Here is a 26,855-nt window from a genome sequence, read left to right on the forward strand (position 1 = left end):
CTGTGTGGTTGGAATCGGACATAAGGAATTGTCTGTGTGGTTGGAATCAGACTTAAGGAATTGTCTCTGTGGTTGGAATCGGACATAAGGAATTGTCTGTGTGGTTGGAATTGGACATGAGGAATTGTCTGTATGGTTGGAATCGGACATAAGGAATTGTCTCTGTGGTTGGAATATGACATAAGGAATTGTCTGTGTGGTTGGAATCAGGCATAAGGAATTGTATGTGTGGTTGGAACCGGACATAAGGAATTGTGTCTGTGGTTGGAATCAGACATAAGGAATTGTCTGTGTGGTTTGAATCAGACATAAGGAATTGTCTGTGTGGTTTGAATCAGACATAAGGAATTGTCTGTGTGGTTTGAATCAGACATAAGGAATTTTCTGTGTGGTTGGAATCAGACTTAAGGAATTTTCTGTGTGGTTGGAATCGGACATAAGGAATTGTCTGTGTGGTTGGAATCGGACATAAGGAATTGTCTGTGTGTTTGGAATCAGACATAAGGAATTGTCTGTGTGGTTGGAATCAGGCATAAGGAATTGTCTGTGTGGTTGGAATCGGACATAAGGAATTGTCTGTGTGGTTGGAATCGGACATAAGGAATTGTCTGTGTGGTTGGAATCGGACATAAGGAATTGTCTGTGTGGTTGGAATCGGACATAAGGAATTGTCTGTGTGGTTGGAATCGGACTTAAGGAATTGTCTCTGTGGTTGGAATCAGACATAAGGAATTGCCTGTGTGGTTGGAATCGGACATAAGGAATTGTCTGTGTGGTTGGAATCGGACATAAGGAATTGTCTGTGTGGTTGGAATCGGACATAAGGAATTGTCTGTGTGGTTGGAATCGGACATAAGGAATTGTCTGTGTGGTTGGAATCGGACATAAGGAATTGTCTGTGTGGTTGGAATCGGACATAAGGAATTGTCTGTGTGGTTGGAATCGGACATTAGGAATTGTATGTGTGGTTGGAACCGGACATAAGGAATTGTGTCTGTGGTTGGAATCGGACATAAGGAATTGTCTGTGTGGTTGGAATCAGACATAAGGAATTGTCTGTGTGGTTGGAATCGGACATAAGGAATTGTCTCTGTGGTTGGAATCAGACATAAGGAATTGTCTGTGTGGTTGGAATCGGACATAAGGAATTGTCTGTGTGGTTGGAATCGGACATAAGGAATAGTCTGTGTGGTTGGAATCGGACATAAGGAATTGTCTGTGTGGTTGGAATCAACTTTAACCATTTGGCTATCCCAGAACCTTCTACTATATTTTTAGTTGCATGTCAAATAATATAAATAGAGAACGTGGATTGAGATGAACTTGACAAAGTAATAAATGTTTCCACTGGCTTTTTAATTCATGCTACAGGGACATTTTTGTTGATTTCTTCAAAAAAACCTCATGATTACAAAAGTCAGATATGTCAATGGTTGAGAATGTTTGACAGCAAATGTCATTATTTTACAAAAAGTTTTCTTCAAATTTCTCCAATAATTTTGTTTAACCAGTTCACTGCCATGGAGGAATTCATCTCAAAGACCCACTGCATAATGCACATTGGCAGTGAGGCCAGTACAGTCGATAAATCAGCTTAGCTGACATTACTGAAACAAATTGAAAGTAAAAGATTTGCGGCAAAGATTCCTCTGATGTTTGGTATAGAAATGTCTGTCACGATAACACGGACTCCATGTACCTCTTTGTATCATACTATATCTCTTTATATCGTAATGTATCTCTTTGTATCATACTGTATCTTTTTGTATCATACTCTATCTCTTTGTATCATACTGTATCTCTTTGTATCATACTGTTTCTCTTTGTATCATACTGTATCTCTTTGTATCATACTGTATCTCTTTGTATCATACTATATCTCTTTGTATCATACTGTATCTCTTTGTATCATAATGTATCTCTTTGTATCATACTGTATCTCTTTGTATCATACTATATCTCTTTGTATCATACTGTATCTCTTTGTATCATAATGTATCTCTTTGTATCATAATGTATCTCTTTATATCATAATGTATTGCTGTCTATTATAATGTATTGCTTTGTACCATACTGTATCTCTTTGTATCATACTATATCTCTTTATATCGTAACGTATCTCTTTGTATCATACTGTATCTTTTTGTATCATACTCTATCTCTTTGTATCAGACTGTATCTCTTTGTATCATACTGTTTCTCTTTGTATCATACTGTATCTCTTTGTATCATACTGTATCTCTTTGTATCAGACTGTATCTCTTTGTATCATACTGTATCTCTTTGTATCATACTGTATCTCTTTGTATCATACTATATCTCTTTGTATCATACTGTATCTCTTTGTATCATAATGTATCTCTTTGTATCATAATGTATCTCTTTGTATCATAATGTATTGCTGTCTATTATAATGTATTGCTTTGTACCATACTGTATCTCTTTGTATCATACTGTTTCTCATTGTATCATACTGTATCTCTTTGTATCATTATGTATCTCTTTGTATCATACTATATCTCTTTGTATCATACTGTATCTCTTTGTATCATAATGTATCTCTTTGTATCATACTATATCTACTTGTATCATACTGTATCTCTTTGTATCATACTGTTTCTCTTTGTATCATACTATATCTCCTTGTATCATACTGTATCTCTTTGTATCATACTGTATTTCTGTGTATCACACTGTATCTCTTTGTAGCAGACTGTATCTCTTTGTATCATACTGTATCTCTTTGTATCATACTATATCTCCTTGTATCATAATGTATTGCTTTGTACCATACTGTTTCTCTTTGTATCATACTGTATCTCTTTGTATCATACTGTATCTCTTTGTTTCATACTATATCTCTTTGTATCATACTATATCTCCTTGTATCATACTATATCTCTTTGTTGTATCATACTGTATCTCTTTGTATCATACTATATCTCTTTGTATCATACTGTATCTCTTTGTATCATACTATATCCCCTTGTATCTTACTATATCTCCTTGTATCATACTGTATCTCCTTGTATCATACTATATCTCTTTGTATCATACTGTATCTCTTTGTATCATACTGTATCTCTGTGTATCATACTATATCTCTTTGTATCATCTCTCCATGTATCCCTCTCCATATGTTTTAGACCCATGAAGATTCCGGGGTAGAATAGGTCTTCAGCAACCCATGCTTGCCGTAAAAGATGACTATGCTTGTCGTAAAAGGCGACTAAAGGGATCGGGTGGACAGGCTCGCTGACTTGGTTGATACATGTCATCGATCCCAATTGCGTGGATCGATGCTCATGATATTAATCACTGGATTGTCTGGCCCAGACTCAATTGTTTACAGACCGCCGTCATATAGCTGGAATATTGCTGACTGCCGCGTTAAACAACCAACCAACCAACCGTATGTTTTATGTGTCTCACCATCTGTCGATGTATCACTTTGTATCTCCCCTGTCTTCCTGTCATTATGTGTAATGTTCTCTCAGCTTCTGAAGTCATTGGGGGCGGTCGGGTAGCCTAGTGGTTAAAGCGTTCGCTTGTCACGCCAAAGACCCGGGTTCGATTCCCGACATGGGTACAATATGTGAAGCCCATTTCTGGTGTCCCCCGCCGTGATATTGCTGGAATATTGCTAAAAGCGGCGTTAAACCATACTCACTCACTCACTCACTCTGAAGTCATTGATTTTGTCTTACCATGGATAATGGTTAAAGGCTTCATCCTATTTTCTGGCCATGACCCATACATCTGTTTATGGACAATGCTAAACAATAACCTGACCCTCTAGGAAATAGGAGCATAATCTCATTGTAACACTCAGATGTTGTCACAGCAATACACAGGGCCTTGTACAGAGTAGGATCTAATTGTACGTCCACTTATTTCCCAACTATTGTTAATGACATGACAGATTGACTAGTCAGATGAAAAAATCGGGTGTTCTTTAACATCTTTTGAGTGAGTGAGTGAGTATGGTTTTACGCCACTTTTAGCAATATTCCAGCAATATCACAGCGGGGGACACCAGATATGGGCTTCACACATTGTACCCATGTTGGGAATCAAACCCGGGACTTAGACGTGACAAGCGAAAGCTTCAACCACTAGTCGTATGAAAAAATCAGGTGTTCTTTTAATTCTTTTGAGTAACAAGTCAGATTAACGATAGTCATTTGAAAAATTTGAGTGTTCTTTAACTTCTTTTGAGGTACATGAGAAACTTTTTTGATTAATATATATCTAAATTAACTTACAAAGCAGTTAATATCTGTAAAATGAGAGTGGTATTACCCTCATGGTTGAAGTGAGTGAGTGAGTGAATATGGTTTTACGCCGCTTTTAGCAATATTCCAGCAATATCACGGCGGGGGACACCAGAAATGGGCTTCACACATTGTACCCATGTCGGGAATCGAACCCGGGTCTTCGGCGTGACGAGCGAACGCTTTAACCACTAGGCTACCCGACCGCCCCTCATGGTTGAAGTACTGGCTTGTTATACTGAACACACAGGTTTGACTCCTGCATCAGTACAATGTGGGAACCCCATTCTCAATGTCCCCCACTAAGATAATGCAGACTGTCACTTAATGACTGCAATACTGCCGAAGCAGTGGTAAATTATAGATTACTCTCATATTTCTTTAATATGCCATAAAACAAAATGTGCTTGTTAAAATAATTTTATTCTTGTTACTATTTATCCAGTTCTTTTCAAACCATAAACTGTAGCAAATAATGTAGTCCTGTGGCATGACTTTGGAATTTATATTTTTTAGGTATATTTTTTTACTAAAAGACTAGGCAAGCCTAGATCAAACTAACCAAGTCTAGTTTGCTTGATTCCACATGAAAACAGCAGAAGAGAAAAGGTTCTTACGAAGAAAAAAATATTAATTATTTTTAAGAATTGTTTTCATTGACTAAATATTAGTCTAGAAATAATGTATCATCATCGCTGTGTGGGGGTAATAAGAAGTTATTGGCTGTGTTTGTGTTTACGGCGTAAATACCCTGACTTACGGTCAGTTCAGACATAGTAATGTCCCAGCATTGTCTGCCACACACTCCCTACATAATCTAAGTTGTATAATGATGGTCATAACAGCCTAACAACTACTTAGTGAGCTCTTTCATCGATCACTTCCATATACTATTTCCCATCAACTAGTCTACACATCCTATAACATGGGAAACAAAGGAGCTATTCATGTAAGGCGCTATTTCTTTCTCTATTTACACAGCACCATTGATTCCACATAACACAGTTGTAACAAAGCTCAATGTCGCAGATTTTCCATTCCTGCTTTTTGTGTCAACCTGCTGGCGGCCATATTGATTTTCTGGAATCCTTGCTAATACAGGCCTAGGTTAGGATGAGGCCAGGATGTCTTTTTTTGTTTGTCACCAGTAAAAACATTGATTTTCTTGTAGAGACCAGATATAATTTTCTGGTTGACCTACAATTTGTGTTTTTATTTCTGATTTTGCTGCTAAATTTAGATCTGGTGCAAGACACGCAAAATGGATGTGTAGCTTTAACAGAGGAACAACTGTTTATTTGGCAGTTTGAAAAATTCAAACAATGTCATTTCTATGGCGACTTTTAAGTTGCTAATATCATTGTCTATAATTTTCCTTTAAATAAAGGTTAATACACTTTGAAGGTATGACATTGCTGACGATTTTCTATCTAATTGTTCAAATAATAAAATCAACAATCACGTGCCTCCTGTGATGTTGACATTATCAGACAGTGCAGTGCCAGTGTGATGGCCATGATCTATGCTTTACACCTTAAACTAATTACCTTGGACGGAACTGGGGCAACAGGAGGTTGAGCTGCCCCAAGACAAATGCCAAGCTTTGATAATTCAATAAAATGGTAACTGAGGTCTTTCATTGGTCCTATTGTCGATAGAAATCCGTTTGACAACTTTTCACACTGTCTGTCAGCCAAATATTGGGCAGCATATTGATTTGTGTAGACTTACTTACAATGGATTTCTTATGATGATGGTTTTTGTTGCTTTGGTGTACATTATTCATGTTTGCTGACATCCTTCACTAGATCACACTGTTAATCTCATAATGGACCATTTATCGAAAGCCCAAGAAACACTTGACATTTAACCCCTGACATTTAACCCCTGTTTCATCTCAGTTGATCCATGGGATCGGCAGTTTTCAACATAAAATACATAAAAACAACTGACATATTTTCTTGTGTGTAATGCACATTTTTGCCCCAAAATAAATCACTTTTGTGTTTTTCCCCTCAAAAAAAAAAAAATTACCACATTTAAAGAAATCCATAGTGGAGTGTGTAAGTTAGTCCATTTGTACTAAAAAGTGTTCAGTGTTTAAGTTTTTGTTTTCAAATAATTTAAGTAATTGCAACCTGCCCAAATGAAGTTTCTGGAGCATAACTCTAAACTGTTCAATCTCTTTGCCTGAGACTTTGTCTACACATCAGGCATGTTGGAACTGAACGGATGTCTTTTCCTATTCAGGACGTTTTACATTATTATTTTTTTCATTTCCATGGCAACAAATTAGAGTGTATCTAAAAACCATTAAATGTTCCTTGATAGAAATTCGGAAATCTACAACCCTGTTGAAATAACGGGTTGATATGGGTCTCCTATGCTTGTTGTGACAGGCGACTTAATGGATTGGGTGGTCAGGCTTGGTGGCGTGCTTGATTGTGTGACATTGTGCCCTGACAGACTGGGACGTTGCTCATGATGCTGTCTTAATTTAAAAAACAAGCACAGCGTTATGCGTATCAGTTCATGAATTGCTATGCAACCTGGTTTTGTCTGGTGCAACTAGGTTTTCATGTCAACATGCACCTGGTGCATGTTAAATCCAGTTCCCTACATCGAGCCCTGGCTGGCAAAAGAAAAGCTTTGTCTATTGAAAAGTACCATTACAAAATCATGTCTTTAGAAGGCTTAGAAAGAATTTTGTTTTTTTCATCAATCAGACCTGTGGAGATCCGGGGTAGAATAGGTCTTCAGTAACCCATCCTTGTCGTAAAAGGCAACTAACGGGAGCGGTGATGAGGCTCACTGACTTGGTTGATGCATGTCATCATATCCCAATTGCGGGCATCGATGCTCATGATGTCGATCACTGGATTATATTGTCCAGTCTTGATTATTTACAGACCGCCTTCATGTAGCTGAATAATTGCTGTGTGCGTCGTTAAACAACAAACAAACAGACAAGTCATTTAGAAGGATTTCTTGTATGAGATATGACCATTGTTTATCATGGAATATGACCAGTGTGTATCATGCAATATGAGCAGTGTTTATTGTGTGAGATTGACCAGTGTTTACTATGTGGGTTATGACCAGTGTTTATTGTGTGTGGATCCGACCAGTGTTTATTGTGTGGAATATGACCAATGTTATTGTGTTTAATATGACCAATGTTTTATCATGTGGGATATGACCAGTGTTTATTGTGGGATATGACCTGTGTTTATCGTGTGGAATATAACCTGTGTTCATCATGTGCAATATGACCAGTGTTTATTGTGGGATATGACCAATGTTATTGTGGGATATGACCTGTGTTTATTTTCGGATATGACCTGTGTTTATTGTGAGGAATATAACTGTGTTCATCATGTGTCATATGACCAGTGTTTATTGTGTGGGATATAACCTGTGTTCATCATGTGTCATATGACCAGTGTTTATTGTGGGATATGACCAGTGTTTATTGTGGGATATGACCTGTGTTTATTGTGGGATATGACCAGTGTTTATCGTGTGGAATATAACCTGTGTTCATCATGTGTCATATGACCAGTGTTTATTGTGGGATATGACCAGTGTTTATTGTGGGATATGACCTGTGTTTATTGTGGGATATGACCAGTGTTTATCGTGTGGAATATAACCTGTGTTCATCATGTGTCATATGACCAGTGTTTATTGTGGGATATGACCAGTGTTTATTGTGGGATATGACCTGTGTTTATTGTGGGATATGACCAGTGTTTATCGTGTGGAATATAACCTGTGTTCATCATGTGTCATATGACCAGTGTTTATTGTGGGATATGACCAGTGTTTATCGTGTGGAATATAACCTGTGTTTCATCATGTGTCATATGACCAGTGTTTATCGTGTGGGATATAACCTGTGTTTCATCATGTGTCATATGACCAGTGTTTATTGTGTGGGATGTACAACATTTAACATTTAACACTGTTAGGACCCACTATAACCAATGCCTCAGTACCCCTATTGTGAAGTGCGCACAATATACGCTGTGTCTAGATGGCTGCAGGATTGTTGCAACAATCATGAGTGCATATAGTATCTGCACATCTATGCAGTGTGCAGTACATGTGGGTGGTGCAGACTACATGACCCACAGCCTCCGTGCAGAATCCAGAAATATCACATCTACATACAAACGCTCACACCAGGCTTCTTAGTACAAAGTACCAGATGTCGTGTAATTCAGAAGATAAGTTGTAGAAAAGACTAAGTTATACAGTGAACTACATTTATAACGAGCATGCTTATAATGAACTGGCAGATATGATGAATTGTTTTTTTTCCTGTATATTTGCTGTATATATGCTTATAACGAACTACAGTAATAACGAACTAATATTAGTGGTCCCTTTGAGTTCGTTATAACCATAGTTTACTGTTACCTACCAACTCTGCCACAGCAAGAGATTCTCATAGCTGCATATAAACAAACTGCCAGGCAAAAGAAATTAAGCACTTGAAAATTGGATTTGACCAAAATAATTACAAACATCAAAATGTTACTAGGCTGAATGTCTGGTATCGGTGACCCAACCCCGATCAGGACAAAACCTGTATGTATGTATGGAGGGAGGGAGGGAAGGAGGGAGGGATATATTCCAATAAATGAAGAGTATATGCTAGATGGGTGATTGTATGGATGGATGGATGGATATATTCCAATAAATGGAGAGTATATGCTAGATGGGTGATTGAGTTCCGTTTCCCGTTGTTTGGGTGACATATCAGTTATCGTCCTGTACTTATTATGAGCTGTCATGTTCAGACATTGTTGTTATGTTACAGGTGCTCCTTGACTTGTGTCAGAACCGACACTCCTGCCACCTGGTGGCCAGCGCCAAAACCTTCGGCCAGGACCCATGCCCAGAAACATCCAAATACCTGGAGGTGGCCTACAAGTGTCAGCCAGGTAGGAGTTGTCTACCCTGAATTCAGTACATTTCACATGTGATGGGGATACAGTTTTCTACCCTGTTGAAGACAGATGTGAAATGTCATGGTGATAGAGTTGTCTCCTCTGAAATCAGTACATTTCAAATGTGATAGGGGTACAGTTTTCTACCCTGTCCAAGACACACGTTAAATGTCATGGTGAAAGAGTTGTCTCCCCTGAAATCAGTACATTTCAAATGTGATAGGGGTACAGTTTTCTACCCTGTCCAAGACACACGTTAAATGTCATGGTGAAAGAGTTGTCTCCCCTGAAATCAGTACATTTCATATGTGATGGGGATACAGTTTTCTACCCTGTTAAAGACAGATGTTAAATGTCATGGTGATAGAGTTGTCTCCCCTGAAACATATTGCACATGAGTATGGGACTCTGGAGTTGTCTACCTTGTAAAGGACAATTTCAAATATGTATATGACTGGTAGTTTCATGAATCATGTTACTTTTGTTGTTTGATACTTCTACATTATTTCAGCTATTTGTGCCCAAATGTTTATTCAGAAGATGAGTCTTGAAGTACACAAGTCATGACGTACATCTTCAAAACGCATCAGTTTCATTATGACCTTGAGGTCAACAATTAACACATATTCTACCATGATTTTGAAAATCAGAGGTTGTCAAATCAGAATAAACCCCCTCTGAATGAAACAGCCGATTTGACAGCTGCATCACTGCAGAAGCTAATTTACATAGAGTGGTACTTTTTTTCAGTCATTGTCAGTAAGCGTATTTAAATCATTAAATAATAGGTGGTTACTACAACATAGACAATACATTTGGTGCAGAAAACATGATAGAAATCTACAAATTGAATGTATTTTAAGTTAGAGGAACAACAGAGAGCTTGGAATTTGGCACTTTTCTATGCATGACTGACATATCTTTTGCATCCAATGAGCGATGTGACGTCATGAGGTTTACGTGCAGTGTAGAATGAAAGCTTTGCAAAGCTTGCTTAGTTTTCTTTAGGGGTGCCCACCTCATGTCTGAGCATTCCGAGTTGCTGTGCTTATATGCTTTAATATATAATATAATATTATAATATAATATAATATATCACTTGAATATATACGATAAAGAGGTCAAATATGTGTATCAAACACGTGATGTCACAGCTGATTTAGTAACAAAAACACAATCACACTGAAGTGGTACTGTTCCTGATTCTTCCTTAATGGTTCAATCAGAGCTGTTTTTCATGCTTAGATGTGTAAACACCCATGAATGTGACACCCTATAGGAAGTGGGATATTGACAATACACATAGCATACTTGAGTCAACGAGAGGGTGGGAAGTCCCACTAGTTTCAAGGAGGGTGTCCATGTCTTCCACTTCACTGAAGGGGTGCCCTGATAGAGTGGGGCCATTCTTCACTGGAGAGTGCAGTCATCTCCGTCCCTGTGTGACAGGCCAGCAGGACAGGCTCTATTATTAACATGTCAAGTGCAGCCTTACTCCTGTTGTGTTCAGTGCTCAGGTCACTGGATATAGGTTTGGGAAATGTCAGTTGAATGGTCATGGGATTGTGTGATCTCTGGTTTAGTCAGGTGCAACTTGTTTTGAATAGGTGAGGTGAGGTGAAATGGGGTTTAACATCGCGTCCAAGATTATTGCACTTATATAGCGACATGCATGCACATGTGTGTGTGGCTGATTGTATTAGTCCGGACTGATGCCGATTTATAGTGCGAGCACACTGAGATACCATGTCGCAGTTTCAAATGAATACCCCACTCAGACACAGTATACTGTCTCCGAGCCGACCAGTCCTTGTTTCAGCCCCTTAATGCCGAGCGCCAGAGAGGGTAACAACAAGTACCATCTTTTAATGTCTTTTGGTACGACGCGGCCGACATGGTCATGAAGTCATATGTGAATGTAGTGGACCGTGATCGTGTGAGTGAATGAGTATGGTTTTACGCCACTTTTAGTAATATCCTTGCAATATCATGGCAGGGACACCAGAAATGGGCTTCACACATTTTACCCATGTCGGTAATGGAACCTGGGTCTTTGGCGTGACGAGCGAACGCTTTAACCACTAGGCTACCAAACTGCCCCTAGTGGAACATGAAGTATTATACGTAAGTGTAACAGATCATAGAGCATTATTTGGATGTTAAGTGATAATAAATAGTGATTTGTATACGAACATGTGTGTCATACCGATTTTATGAAATGAGTGTAAGAATTCTAGTATTTACCGAGCGAGAGCGAGAGCAAGAGTAATACATGAATTCTTACACAAATTTCGTAAAATCAGTATGACACACATGTGGGTGTAATAATTTGTTTATTATCCCCCGCCGCGCGAAAGCGCGAAGCGGGGGATATAGTATTCACGACCGTCCGTACGTCCGTCCGTACGTCCCACCTGTTTGTTGCCGCGATATCTCAAGAACTAAACACTGGATTGTCTTCATATTTGGAACTATGGTGTATATACAGACTCCGCAGACACCAGTCGGTTTTGGTGACCTTGATCCCATTTTCAAGGTCACAGCAGACAAATCTGCTTTTAGAGTTGGAAAACGGTGTTGCCGCGATATCTCAAGAACTAAACACTGGATTGTCTTCATATTTGGAACTATGGTGTATATACAGACTCCGCAGACACCAGTCGGTTTTGGTGACCTTGATCCCATTTTCAAGGTCACAGCAGACAAATCTGCTTTTAGAGTTGGAAAACGGTGTTGCCGCGATATCTCAAGAACTAAACACTGGATTGTCTTCATATTTGGAACTGTGGTGTATATACAGACACCCCAGACACCAGTCGGTTTTGGTGACCTTGACCCCATTTTCAAGGTCACAGCAGGGCAATCTGCATTTGGAGTTGGAAAACGGTGTTGCCGCGATATCTCAAGAACTAAACACTGGATTGTCTTCATATTTGGAACTATAGTGTATATACAGACTCCGCAGACACCAGTCGGTTTTGGTGACCTTGATCCCATTTTCAAGGTCACAGCAGGCAAATCTGTTTTTGGAGTTGGAAAACGGTGTTGCCGCGATATCTCAAGAACTAAACCTCTCGATTGTCTTCATATTTGGAACTATAGTGTATATACAGACTCCGCAGACACCAGTCGGTTTTGGTGACCTTGATCCCATTTTCAAGGTCACAGCAGGCAAATCTGCTTTTAGAGTTGGAAAACGGTGTTGCCGCGATATCTCAAGAACTAAACCTCTCGATTGTCTTCATATTTGGAACTATGGTGTATATACAGACACCACAGAAACCAGTCGGTTTTGGTGACCTTGACCCCATTTTCAAGGTCACAGCAGGCAAATCTGCTTTTGGAGTTAGAAAACGGTGTTGCCGCGATATCTCAAGAACTAATCGCTGGATTGTCTTCATATTTGGAACTATAGTGTATATACAGACACCGCATACACCTGTCAGATTTGGTGACCTTGACCCCATTTTCAAGGTCACAGCAGGCAAATCTGTTTTTGGAGTTGGAAAACGGTGTTGCCACAATATCTCAAGAACTAATCGCTGGATTGTCTTCATATTTGGTACTATGGTGTATATGGCGGGGGATATTTCGTCACTCTGTGACAAATACTTGTTTCCCATTATTTCGTAATCGTTTTGAGTTCCCCTTTAGAAAAATGCACTGATCACGACCGCCATCTAAGAAAACCACAATTGTTGAATGACGTCAACAATCTTCAGCTATGACATCATTTCTACTGTGACATCATTCTAACCATTCTGACATCAAGATAAGATGGTCAACAATACCATCCGGATGATGTAAGCAATACACTGGTGCGCGTGAAGTGATATTTGCACTCGTGCACATACAATTTTTATTAACTCGGTTATTTTAAGCAGCCATGGAAAGGCTTTGTCTGAATTTGTCACTACCACCACTGGTGCACTTTGTTTTTGAAACTATGCTGCGACATTGTTCTAATGCACAGACCAGTGAAATACGTGTTTCCACTCTCTTAGTTTCACATGACTTGCAAGATCACAATGATATGACGTTTCCCTTCATTGTGCATGTGTATACACAAGGAACAGCATCAAAGGCATATGGAAAGAATGGGGTTTTCTATTTGATCAGGAAATATTACTACCGGAACTTTTCGGTATTGTTCTTGTGCATTATCAACTTCTTCCTGGTTGTGTCCATGACACTGCAGAAATACTATCACTGTGCAACAATGTACATTTGTACAACACTGTTCCTGTGTACAACAATGTCCCTATGTACACTGTTCCTATGTATAACACTATTCCTGTGTACAACAATGTTCCTATGTACAACAATGTTCATGTGCTCCACAATGTTCCTGTGTACAACACTATTCCTGTGTACAACAATGTCCCTATGTGTAACACTCTCCCTGTGCACAACAATGTTCCTATGTACAACACTATTCCTGTGTACAACAATGTTCATATGTGTAACACTCTCCCTGTGTACAACACTATTCCTATGTACAACAATGTTCCTGTGCTCCACAATGTTCCTGTGTACAACAATGTTCCTGTGCTCCACAATGGTCCTGTGTACAACAATGTTCCTGTGCTCCACAATGTTCCTGTGTACAACACTCTCCCTGTGTACAACAATGTTCCTATGTACAACACTATTCCTGTGTACAACAATGTTCCTATGTACAACACTATTCCTGTGTACAACAATGTCCCTATGTACAACACTATTCCTGTGTACAACAATGTTCCTATGTACAACACTATTCCTGTGTACAACAATGTCCCTATGTGTAACACTATTCCTGTGTACAACAATGTTCCTATGTACAACACTCTCCCTGTGTACAGCAATGTTCCTATGTACAACACTATTCCTGTGTACAACAATGTCCCTATGTGTAACACTCTCCCTGTGTACAAAAATGTCCCTATGTGTAACACTCTCCCTGTGTACAACAATGTTCCTATGTGTAACACTCTCCCTGTGTACAACAATGTTCCTATGTACAACACTATTCCTGTGTACAACAATGTTCCTATGTACAACACTATTCCTGTGTACAACAATGTCCCTATGTGTAACACTCTCCCTGTGTACAACAATGTTCCTATGTATACTACAGGTTCCCTCTAAATTATTATACACGTAAGTACGACTCTTTATTATCACGGTATTGGTAAATCTCATAATCCACATCCTCTGTCAAATGTTTACATGATATACAAATCTAAGCACAATATTTTATTGCTTGATCGAATACAGGACTCATTGCAGTATGTCATGGCTATCGTAGTTATGCACATTAACTTTTTTATAATACTAGAATGTTTGCAGGAATTACCCCTACCTCCATTCGAAATTGGTTAGAAAAGAACCCATTTGTTTGGACAAATCCGTTGACCCTGAAAATGCGTAATTCATAACAGGAAGTGATGTAAAGCACATATTCCACATGTATCAAACCACAAAATAGTGATACCGCGATAATATGGTGTTGCCTGCCTTTCACTAATGAGCCTTACTTCTTTTACCGAGCTCGGTAAAGAAAATCAGCATCAATCAATCTTAACTGATGTGTTATAAAAGTTGAACAAAGAACAAGAAACATGTTGCGGATGACATATTTAATAGGCAACTGTGCTTGTCGTAAGAGGCAACTAAATGGATGGGGTGGTCAGGCTCGCTGACTAGGTTGATTGCTTGTCATCGTATCCCAATTGCGTGGATCGATGCTCACGATGTCAATCCCTCGATTGTCTGGTCCAGACTTGAATATTTACAGACTGATGTCATGTGGCTGGAATATTGCTGAGTGTGGCGTGAAACAACAAAGAAACAAAGAAACAAACAGTGTATTAGACTATGCCACATGTTGCAAGCCACAGAACAACTGCTCTACTTTTGAGGTGTATATAGGAGTATATAAGCTGCCTCGGTCATGCACCCTTGTACCTGCATTAGAAGGGGTCTGAACGAGTAATGCTCTTTTGAGAAAGTTGATGTTTTATCATTAAATTTTGACAGTTATGGGTGACGTCATCCAGGTAAACACTACCAAGCTAACAGTCGTTCATTTCCTGATGAGCGTCAGTATATCGCATGATTGTAGAACTACAGGACTATAGACTAACATAGTCTATGAAATCTTTTATTGCAGAATACAATTCTCTCCTCTAAAATTAAAGCAAATGATTTTCCTGATGGTCACCGAAATGAAGCATCCATGAATGCTCTAACTTCCAAAAGAAATCACTGACTTCCATCCTGTTATGTAGGCCAAAATACATCGGGAATTCAAACCGCGCTGCCTCAAGCGGTAACCCCCATCTTCAGCAGCTCATCTTACCTTAGTATGACTCAAACACACACCCAATGTTCATCAAACATTTATATTAATCCATTTTAAGATTCAACCGGGTCTGGATTTCTTTTCAATTCTAGCTTCTCTGGGTGCAACTTCTATTTCAAATGAATGACATTGCCGTAGCCGCTGACTTTTGTAAATCCAAGGGATGTAAATCTGGTGCAATGTTTGAGACGGATGATATCACGACAAAAGCAACTCTCCTCATTAATATAGTTGCGATAAAAAATTAAGGTTTGATGTTTATTGTTTTGTTATGATTTATGTGTGTGTCAATTTAAGGATTGTAGTTGTATTTGATGACGCTCATCAGCTGATGAAGACCGTGCCACACATGAGCAAATTTACTATGAAGTGTAAATGGAATTCGTGAGGCACTGTCTTCATCAGCTGATGAACGTCAACAAATACAACATCAATCCTTAAATAAAGTGTTTAAGTAGTCTCCTGTTGCTTTACCATTTCATTAAAGACAGTTGTAACAGTTTTTGAAAATGAACAAAAATACATTTTGAAGGGAAATATTTCTCTCTAAAAGTACATTGTGGGAGATAATCTCTTGACATATAAGTCTGGCTGCAGCTCTTGACCTTGTTTTGGCATCAGTGGACATTATCTGTCAACATGAGAGCTGCAGTCACTCTCCTTGACCTTGTCTGTACACCAGGGGAGATAATCTGTCTGCCCTCCCTGGCCAATCTGGATACCTGTCTTCACACACTTCACTTCATTGATAATTCTCAAGTCCATCAGAGGTGTGGACAGCAGCCACACTACCTGACCCTTGAGACACTGGTGTGTACTTCAATGAGGACAAGACTGCCTTTCTAAGCCTGTTGACTAGCCTTGCTCGAAGGCTGTACAGAAAAAAAAGTTCACGAATTTGTAGTAATTCTATCCTCCTGATAGGCAAGTCTTGATATGTGGCCTTGGGACTCCAGTTTCAACAACTTGTTCCTATTATATACATATTCTAAAAATTATGATTTAAACTCATAATTATTGCCTTGTACACCTGTGAAGTTTTTTGGACAAAAAAATCCCTTCAGACACAGAATCAACCAAATCACCACACTGTCCATTCAAACACGCATAGGTTGCTGGGGACCTATTTTTACCTGGAGTCCCTTGGGTTGTAGATGTCAAGGAAATTTGGGTGGGGATTTACAATCAAGTACAGTAAACTACTGTCATAACAAACTCAAAGGGACCACTAATTTTAGTTCGTTGTAAGCATACTTCATTATAAGCATATATACAGCATATATAAGCAAACAGACGTGACCAAAAAACTGTTCGTTATATCCATCAGTTCATTATGAGCAGGTTTGTAATAAACATAGTGAGTTAATCTCTTGGCAACTCTCTTGAATACATAGTGATTATTATTAATATCATTATTTATTAATATTATTGATGTTTAAGGTGTAATTTCACTCAATGAAGAGTCTTTAGAAACCGTGTATTAACACAATGTTTGAGTGAACCGCCCCATTTATCATATAGTGCAAAATGAAACACAGTGACACATTTGAAAACGTCTTTCCAAGCATAGTGGGAATGTTAGTCAATAGTTTATTGAGAAAGAAGGCATTGCATCGAAGTATGGATCTGGAAAGTAGTTCCTGCTAGGCAACCTCATTTGCATATTTATCGGATCATGATACCAAGTTTACAGTAATGGTTTATCACATTGATGACACTGACCATTATAGGATCAAAGCAATCATGAGATAAAATCGGACCCGTGAAGATTCTGGGGTAAAATAGGTCTTCAGCAACCCATGCTTGCCGTAAAAGGTGACTATGCTTGTCGTAAAAGGCGACTAACAGGATCGGGTGGTCAGGCTCGCTGACTTGGTTGATGCATGTCATCGATCCCAATTGCGTGGATCGATGCTCATGATATTAATCACTGGATTGTCTGGTCCAGACTCAATTATTTACAGACCGCCGTCATATGGCTGGAATATTGCTGAGTGTGGTGTAAAAAAAACCCAAAAAACAACAAACCAACCAACGATAAAATCAACAAGACCTACACTCGTAAAGACGACCTTATCACCAACATCTGCTAAATATACTCTTTTTCCTCCTGTAAGTATCCAGGAAGAAGCAAGTAAGATGTAATGTTCATTAATGTGGCAGTATAAACAGCTGACTATTATCTGGCCAAGGACTTACTGACAGCTACACGTGTGGTAGCTTCTTCATCTGTTGTGGGAGGTGTGTCTGACATCCCATCTGAGTGAGGGACTGGTTTCTGTGCGTGTGGAACCTGTTGTCCCCGGATAGATACTGATAACTTAATGGCCACTGGTTGAGGGAAGCATCACACTGAGGTCTCCCTGGGGAAGTGAGTGAGGAGAATTCAACTCCGTGTCTACATACATGTATTGCTATGTGGCTGCAGGAGGCGAGGTGAAATGAGGTTTAACGTTGCATTCAAGATTATTTCACTTATATAGCGATGTACATGTGTATGGGCGGTCATTCGGTTAAAAAATACAAAGTTAAAAAAAAGGACAAAAGTACACAAAAGATTAAATATTACGAATAAAGAACAAAATGTTACTAAAAAGGTCAAAATACAAAACAAACAGACGCCAGTTTAACAAATACAAGGTTGAAACAAAGGTCAAAAGTATTAATATCAATAGTCAAATGTTACGAAAAGACGTAATAAGAAAAGAAAAAACAATGTGTACGAAAGAACGTCAGTGAGCAAGAAAGGACGTTTACAATAAAGAACACCAGATGGCGCTGCAATTTGTAAGACGTGTGTCTGTGTATGTGGCTGCTTGTATAGTGCTACCCCACTGAGATACCATGTCGCAGTTTAACATGGATACCCACTCAGACACAGTATACTGAGTCCGAGCCGACCAGTCCTTGTTATGTTCCCCTTAATGCCAAGTGCCAGGCAAGGTAACACTAAGTACCATCTTTGAATGTTCTTTGGTGTGACTCGGTTGGGAATTGAACCACCAACCTTCTGCACTGTGGAGATGCTGTGTCCACTAGACCAACGTGGCTGTCGTTTACTAAGTGTTCAGATCAATTTTACTGCTGTCAGCTCAGTGGATCTCATAGATCGATTATTGATCAGCTGTTTGATATTCTTTCAAGTTGTATTTGTCACAATATTTTGTGTCATCGGGAGAAGGGAGGTAACAGACTAGGCCCCTTCTGTAGGAAACGGGATATTGCTGACTGCGGCGTACAGCGGCAAACGAACAAACATCAATGAAGTGTTTGTAGCGCTATGACTATCGTAGATGTACAAAGACTTACAACTGCTCTTATACATTGTGGCTTGAGGCCATCAGGCTAGTGAGCCATTGAAAATAACATGTATTTCACAGTTAGGTTTCAGTCAGCAGGTACATGGGTTTATTTATAATGTTTTTATTTTATATACAGTAAACTACGTTTATAACGAACATGGTTATAACGAACTGACGGATAAAACGAACATATTTTTTGTTACCAATCGTTTGCAATTGCTTACAAGCTGTATGTATGCTTATAGCGAACTACGGTTAAAATGAACTAAAATCAGTGGTCCCTTTGAGTTCGTTATAGGTGTAGTTTACGGTATTTCAGTTAACATTATTTAAGGTGGTCACCCACAGGGAGGCTGTCAGTAGTATCTGCCATGAGAAATGACTAACATGAGGATCAGATGGACACAATGTCCGATGTGTGTGGACAGATCTTGCTTATGTCTGTGTATATCACTCTGTTTCACCGCTACCCCTTGTTAAGACATCAGGGAAGGGTTCAGGTGGGTTTTTAGAATATACGACCCCCACCTGTTCTTGTTTGTGTACTTCGGAGGCATTACCTTGCCGTACATCGTATCTTCCCTTCATGCTGCTTATCAGGTGTAGAGCAAAGGTGAGGCCCAGGCCACCATCTGGCAGCTGATGCTGTGTGGAGGAGGCTACAAACCTTGGTCTATCAGGGACAGATGTGACCCCCACTCCTCCCCTCCCCTCCCATCCCCTCCAGTACCCTCCCCACCCCACCCCACCCCACCCCCTCCCCTCCCCTCCCCTCCCTTCCCCACCCCACCCCACCCCTCCAATACCATCCCCTCCCCTCTCCTTCCCTTCAACTGCCTCCACATGGCACCAAGACTGTGTGTAACTGTTTGTGTAGTGTAGTACCATGAAATGAATGTGTACCCCTACTGAGACAGATACTCATCTAGACACTGCTTTCCTTTGACCTGCTTGCTCTGTTCTTGTTCTCTCCTTGACCGGACCAACAAATCATGTTGATGTCCTGAATTTGACACAACCTATTATTCTTGTTTGGTGTTAATATGGAAGTAATCTACTTCAGTATCTTTTCATTATATTGCAGTCAATCACTTTAGGATGTTTAGAAGTAGATGTGAATATCTTTGCTTTATAAGTCTTACTTCATAACCTTGTTTCCTCAGAACAATACTTTATTTCATGTCTCAAATAATGTTGTTTGTATCATGAATGTAAATTCCTACAGAGGTATAACAGTACAGGTGACACAGGACACGGGTTGATAGATGTCTATTATGCTAGATTGTGGTGAGGTTTTCAAAATACCATCTGTCGACTGGAAATTGGGACACATTTAGAAGGATCTTTTGTATAATGTCATGCATACAAAATGTGATATTCATTGTTATAAAATAATTAGAGTGTATGTACTGGTATGTATTTGTATCATGATGCAGCCTTTGCAAGTAGAAGGGCAGTGGGGTAGCCCAGTGGTTAAAGTGTCACTCGTCACGTCTAAGGCCTTGGTTCAGTTCCCCAATGGGTACAATGTGTGAAGCCCATTTCTGGTGTCCCTTGTCATATTGCTGCAAATATTGCTAAAAGCAGCGTCAAACCACATTCACTCATTTGCAAGTACATGGAGCAAACTGACATCTTCATGGGGCATGGGTTACTTTAGGTTCTTCCAGAGTCACCCTGATTAGGATCCTTGGTGTGTCAGCACTGTACCTGTGCTCATGTGGTAAATGTCTGAAACCTCCATCACTTGGGGCTTTCCTCCCACATCAAGCTGACATGCAGGCTATCTGATAAACATGCACACCTGTTCAAAACAAAGTCAAACTCACTCACTCACTTAAGGGCATATGCTGTCAACTCATATTAATTCACCAATAACGTTTTGATGATTTTCCTTTCTTCATGTTGTTTTTCAACATGGGTCACTTTAATGCTAGAGGCATGGATGCAGATATAAAAGTTCTAAGCGTGTTCTGGAAACTTTTCTAGGATGGTAAAAGTGTCCCTCTTTGAAGTCAGTGAAGGCTCTTCCATTGGCACAGTGGCCCTGTGTGGGGTGAAGTGTGTGGAGACAGTACTGTCTCCCCTCATAGACAGTACTGTCTGTGAGGGGCTGGTGCAGACATACACATCTGTGTTCGCTTCCATCCCAACGGTCTGAAACATGGCCGGGAAGAAACATGTCTGGCAGCCATGAAGGTCAAGGTCAACAGCTCTGAATCCCCATAGTAACTGTTATAGAGGATGTATTACCATGACATGTGCCACAAGTCCAAACATCAATAAACAGTCACACCATGCTTCAGAGAAAGACTGAGCATGTTTGGAATGTAGCAGGTTGCTGGTAATGTTTTGACCAATGGATGTCTTGGAGTTGTTTAAAACCCAGTTGGATATGAGTTATATTCCCCTGGCAGGGATTATGGCATTTTTTTCATGTGAGATCAAGTTTTTGGATACAACAAACTTCTTGGGTTTTTTATATATGTGGACTGTTCTTTGTATTAGACTTGGTGCAAATTGGAAGATGGTATGTTCTACCATGGCATTGGAAGATGGTATGTTCCACCTAGGCATTGGAAGATGGTATGCTCCACCTAGGCATTGGAAGATGGTATGCTCCACCTAGGCATTGAAAGATGGTATGCTCCACCTAGGAATTGAAAGATGGTATGTTCCACCTAGGCATTGCAAGATGGTATGTTCTACCTAGGCATTGGAAGATGGTACGTTCCACCTAGGCATTGGAAGATGGTATGATCTAACCTAGGCATTGGAAGATGGTATGTTCCACCTAGGCATTGGAAGATGGTTTGTTCCACCTAGGCATTGGAAGATGTTATGTTCCACCTAGGCATTGCAAGATGGTATGTTCTTACCATGGCATTGGAAGATGGTATGTTCCACCTGGGCATTGGAAGATGGTATGTTCCACCTAGGCATTGGAAGATGGTATGTTCCACCTAGGCATTGAAAGATGGTATGTTCCACCTAGGCATTGAAAGATGGTATGTTCCACCTAGGCATTGAAAGATGGTATGTTCCACCTAGGCATTGGAAGATGGTATGTTCCACTTAGGCATTGGAAGATGGTATGCTCCAGCTAATTTGACGTGTAAAGAAAGAATCAATGGGTTTATCTGTGACCATCTCCTTGCTGCTACTGAGTATAAATACATAGATATATCCTGACAATAATCAATTGATGTTGTTAGCCAGATGCTCTGAGGAATGAAACGATTTTGACTTGCTTGTGTGTTCAGGAGTGCAATCAATAGTGCCATGAAGTTAGTGGGCAATTACACTTAGTAGGGTGCAAATACTGAAAGAAACACATCTTCATGTCTTTCAGCCAGCTGAACCAACTGAAGAAACACATTTAACTAATCAGGGAATGGAAACATGACAGGGATATAATACCTTTAACCACTACTGCATGATCCCCAAGCTCACAGCAGCGCTTGTTCTGTAATGCCAGTTCAATACAACACATAAGACTCCTCACGGTGTTACTACAACAATGCCTGTTGAATACATGAGTGGACGACTTGTGACTTCTTGCCTGAACCTGACAGCATGACCCATGGTGTGATTGGACAATTATGCCACCATCACTCGCTTTTATTTCATTTCCTGATGTGGTCAAAGGATCTTCCGCTACATGGCCGGAGCACTGACCTTGCTGTCCATACAATTGGTCAATAAGTAATGTGTTTATCTCGCCTCCATGCTCAGGGTGCATTATTCAGTGGGTGGAAACATTGATCTGGGTTTATTTTACAGCTGGAGTTGTTAGTTTGAAGCACACTTGAAACAATAGTATGTCTTTAGGGGCGATGTATTACCCTTGAGAGTGATGTGCTATAATATCAACAAGGGTTACATTATGTTGGAGAGTGATATACTACATGATTTCAGGAGGCCGGTTATACCATGATTGAGGTTGATATGTTGCAATACCAACAAGAATACCATGTTTGAGGGTGATGTTTTGCAATATCAACAAGAGTTATACCATGTTAGAGGGTGATATATTGCAATACCAACAAGAATACCATGTTTGAGGGGGATGTTTTGCAATATCAACAAGAGTTATACCATGTTAGAGGGTGATATATTGCAATATTAACAAGAATACCATGTTTGAGGGGGATGTTTTGCAATATCAACAAGAGTTATACCATGTTAGAGGGTGATATATTGCAATATTAACAAGAATACCATGTTTGAGGGGGATGTTTTGCAATATCAACAAGAGTTATACCATGTTAGAGGGTGATATATTGCAATATTAACAAGAATACCATGTTTGAGGGGGATGTTTTGCAATATCAACAAGAGTTATACCATGTTTGAGGGTGATATATTACAATACCAACCAGAGTTATGTCTTGTTTGAGGGTGATATATTGCAACATCCACAAGAATACCATGTTCGAGGGTGATATATCACAATACCAATGAGGGTATACCATGTTTGAGGGTGATATATCGCAATACCAACAAGAGTTATCAACATGGTTTACAATTATCTTCCTAACCTTAAAATACCCACCTGTACACCAACCACAGCGTCCCAACTGTCTCTCACATCCATCCACCTATTCTTATGTCCACCCATCGATACACCTCCTACCCTTAAATATACCCAGCCTTTCACCTACCCACCCGTCCACCTACCCAACAGATACTACCCTCCCTGGCGACCTGACTACCCTCCCTGTTGCTATCAGCAACAGTTCTATGACAGACTTGTCACCCACTCTCTTAACTTCCGTGTGTCCTGTAATACTCTTGGGGTTCCTTCCACCCCCAGTGTGCTATTGGCTATAAAACATTAATTGCCCATCTTAACGGACTGGACAGATAATATGTGCGTGATGTTTAACAGCCAATATTGATTTAAGGCTGTCTTGGCAGATGGCAGGGTTCTGTCAGTTTCAAGATGGCACCTGTCAATTCTCAAGTGAAGAATGTTTATGTGAATCTGATTGGACAGAAGGGCATATCCCATCTACTTGATCAGCTTATGCTTCAGTACAATATTTGAAACCCTGGCTGTGATATGGTTGTTTTATTGAGATTTGCATAAAACCTAACTCTGGGTGAGTTATATTTAGCGCTGTTTTTAGTTGAAACACACTATGTCAGTTCAAAGTGGGATGGTACCCGTGAAATTCCGGAGTAAAATAGGTCTTCTACAATCCATGCTTGCCATAAAAGGTGACTATGTTTGTCGTAAGAGGCAACTAACTGCATCAGGTGGTCAGAATCAATTATTTACAGATCGCCATCATATAGCTGGAATATTGCTGAGTGCGGCTTAAACAACAAATGAACAAACAAACAAAGTGTGATGGTGTGGTAGGGTAGCCAAGTGGTTAAAGTGTTTGCTCATCACACCGAAGGCCTGGGTTTGATTTCCCAACTGTGTGCAATATGTATAGCCTATTACTGGCTATATTGCTATGGGAGTAAAACCATACTCACTCGCTCTAAATGGAACAAGAGCAAACGAGACAGATGGGCAACATTTACACCCACAAGCATAGGTCACAGAACAAGAATTTTAATCAGGGAATGCTGGGTACAAACCCATGATCATCAGTCCAGGCATGATGGTTGGTTGGTTTGTTGTTTTACGCCGCACTCAGCAATATTCCACCTATATGACGGCAGTCTGTATAAATAATCGAGTCTGGACCTGACAATCCAGTGATTGACATCATGAACATCGATCCACACAATTGGGATCGATGACATGCATCAACCAAGTCAGCGAGCCTGACTACCCGATCCCGTTAGTCGCCTTTTACGACAAGTATAGTCACTTCTTAAAGCAAGCATGGTTTTTGAAGACCTATTCTACCCCGGATCATCACGGGTCCCAGGCATGATGGAGAAACAGCCTCTACACCGTATATTCCTGAGCCTTTAGTCCCGCATCGTTACTGTGGAATTTGTATATATACTTAGATTTTTTTTATTTACCAAAAGCCAAGGCAAGTCTAGATTAAAATAAACCAAGTCTAGTTTCCTTGATCGTCTCCTGAGCCTTGTAAAACATGAGTTGTGAGTGGTGTGCTCTGGTGGGTTCACGACATGTTTGCAAACACTCGGTGTCATCCCTGATTTTCAGTGATCGCTTCAAATAATTTTAACTCTTTTGTTTTTTATGCCCAACAAATCTTATTTCGTCAGTTATTTCACTGTAATTTTCTGACGTTTTATATTTTAGCGACTGTAAATTTGTGTTCATTTTATGACTGTAGATTGTGGTCTGTTTTCTAATTGTGTTCACGTTTTGAAGCAGAAACAAAGTGACTTTAACTTCCAGGAATGGTTATGGTGATGGGTTGTTGGAGGACATACAGCCCCTGGATGTGTGTACATGGTGTCCAGTCTGTCCACTGTTCCTGGTGGTGCCAGGATCTCTGTAGTCCTGCACCATGACCGTGGCATATATTTATCTTATGAAAAAAAATATATTCTAGAAATGCATACAAAAGCAAGTCTAGCCAGCTCAAGCTAGCTCTATTCCACTCTGAAATCAGCATAGGGATTTTTTTTATATTTTTAGAGTCAAGAAGGATATTGTGTAATATAAGATTTCAGAGACTAAATGTTAGTCTAGGATCTCTGGTGTGAGCCTAATTACAGATCAGTTCCAGTATCAGTGCCACTGTTCACTAGGTCTGTGTAGGGATTACTTGGCTAATCTGTGCAATCTCCATTAACAGGGCAATAGAGGTCAGTCAGCAGGGCCAGAGATAGATACCTCATTATTACACATACATCTAGTGGAGTTGCTGTGTCCATGTGGGGAGCCAGGTGGCTAGTGATCTAGCTAAGTATTGTCACATGTAAACTTGAGTTTGATTCCACAGATGGTACGATTGTTTGTCCTTTCTGTTGGCCTCACTGATGATGCTCCAGATGCTGAAGTTGCTGATGAAGCTGACTCACTTGAGGATGCTATATTGCTGAAGGGATGATAAATTAAAAGCAACAAAACCCTCATCTCATTCATAAGACATTTCTGCTAAAAGCTGAGTGAGTGAGTGAGTGAGTGAGTTGGGTTTAACGCCGCCTTTAACAATATTCCAGTTATATCGCAGCGTGTCAGCTTAATGTGGGAGGAAAGCTCGAAGTGATGCAGGTCTCAGACGTTTACCACTTCGGTGAAACCCACGAGCATGGGTATGGTGCTGACAAACCTAGAAACATAATCGGGGCGAGCCCAGGATATGAACCCACAATCATAGGTTTCTGGCGTGCCCAAGGGACGCAACTCTGCACAGCGAATCGCAGCGCCTTAGACGACTTGGCCACCCGTGCCCCCTCTGCTAAAAGCAGAGTCCATTGTATGATTCTGACTATATCATGAGCATGTGCTTATGAATCATTATCAAATAGTGACGGTACAAGGTGTTCATAAAAAGGAACATATCTTTCCAACCAGTGGCACTATCACAAACAAAACAAAACCCACCTTTTCATTCGAGCTCCTCTTAAGTGACCTGAGAAAACGTCCCAGTCTCATTCTCATCCCTTCGTCAGTTCTCTGGTATGGAATAGGCCGCCAGCAACTGATGCTGGTCAGACTCAGTGATATGGTTGATAGCATGTCAAGTACCTGATGGGAGGATCGTTGCTCACAACATCAATCACTGATTTGTCCAGATTTTTTACAAACTGCTAGCTGTCACATAGCTGAAACAACAAACAACTCTGGGAATGAAAAGACCTTTGGGTTCATTTACAGAATTATTTTATAAAATCTTACATGTAACTATTTCTGAGGTCAGTCTACCTCTAGACTAACATTTAGTCTCTGAAATCTTATATTACACAATATCCTTCTTGACTCTAAAAATTTAAAAAAATTTCCCTATGCTGATTTCAGAATAGAGCTAGCTTGAGCTGGCTAGACTTGCTTTTGTATGCATTTCTAGATTATTATTTTTTCATAAAATAA

The 26,855-nt window shown here is 39.9% G+C and overlaps 1 protein-coding gene across 2 annotated transcripts in view; it reads left to right on the forward strand.

Annotated features, from left to right (window-relative positions):
• Positions 1-26,855, forward strand: part of LOC124145246 — a 206,741-nt gene that overhangs the window by 122,183 nt on the left and 57,703 nt on the right. For both annotated transcript variants that reach the window (XM_046514978.2, XM_046514979.2), the window contains one exon: positions 9,100-9,223. In XM_046514978.2, coding sequence (XP_046370934.2) covers positions 9,100-9,223 — 124 coding nt within the window. The remainder of the gene's footprint in view (positions 1-9,099; positions 9,224-26,855) is intronic.

The sequence above is a fragment of the Haliotis rufescens genome, unplaced genomic scaffold (assembly GCF_023055435.1).
Source record: "Haliotis rufescens isolate VD_foot unplaced genomic scaffold, xgHalRufe1.0.p SCAF_5, whole genome shotgun sequence".
NCBI classification, from domain to species: Eukaryota; Metazoa; Mollusca; class Gastropoda; order Lepetellida; family Haliotidae; genus Haliotis; species Haliotis rufescens.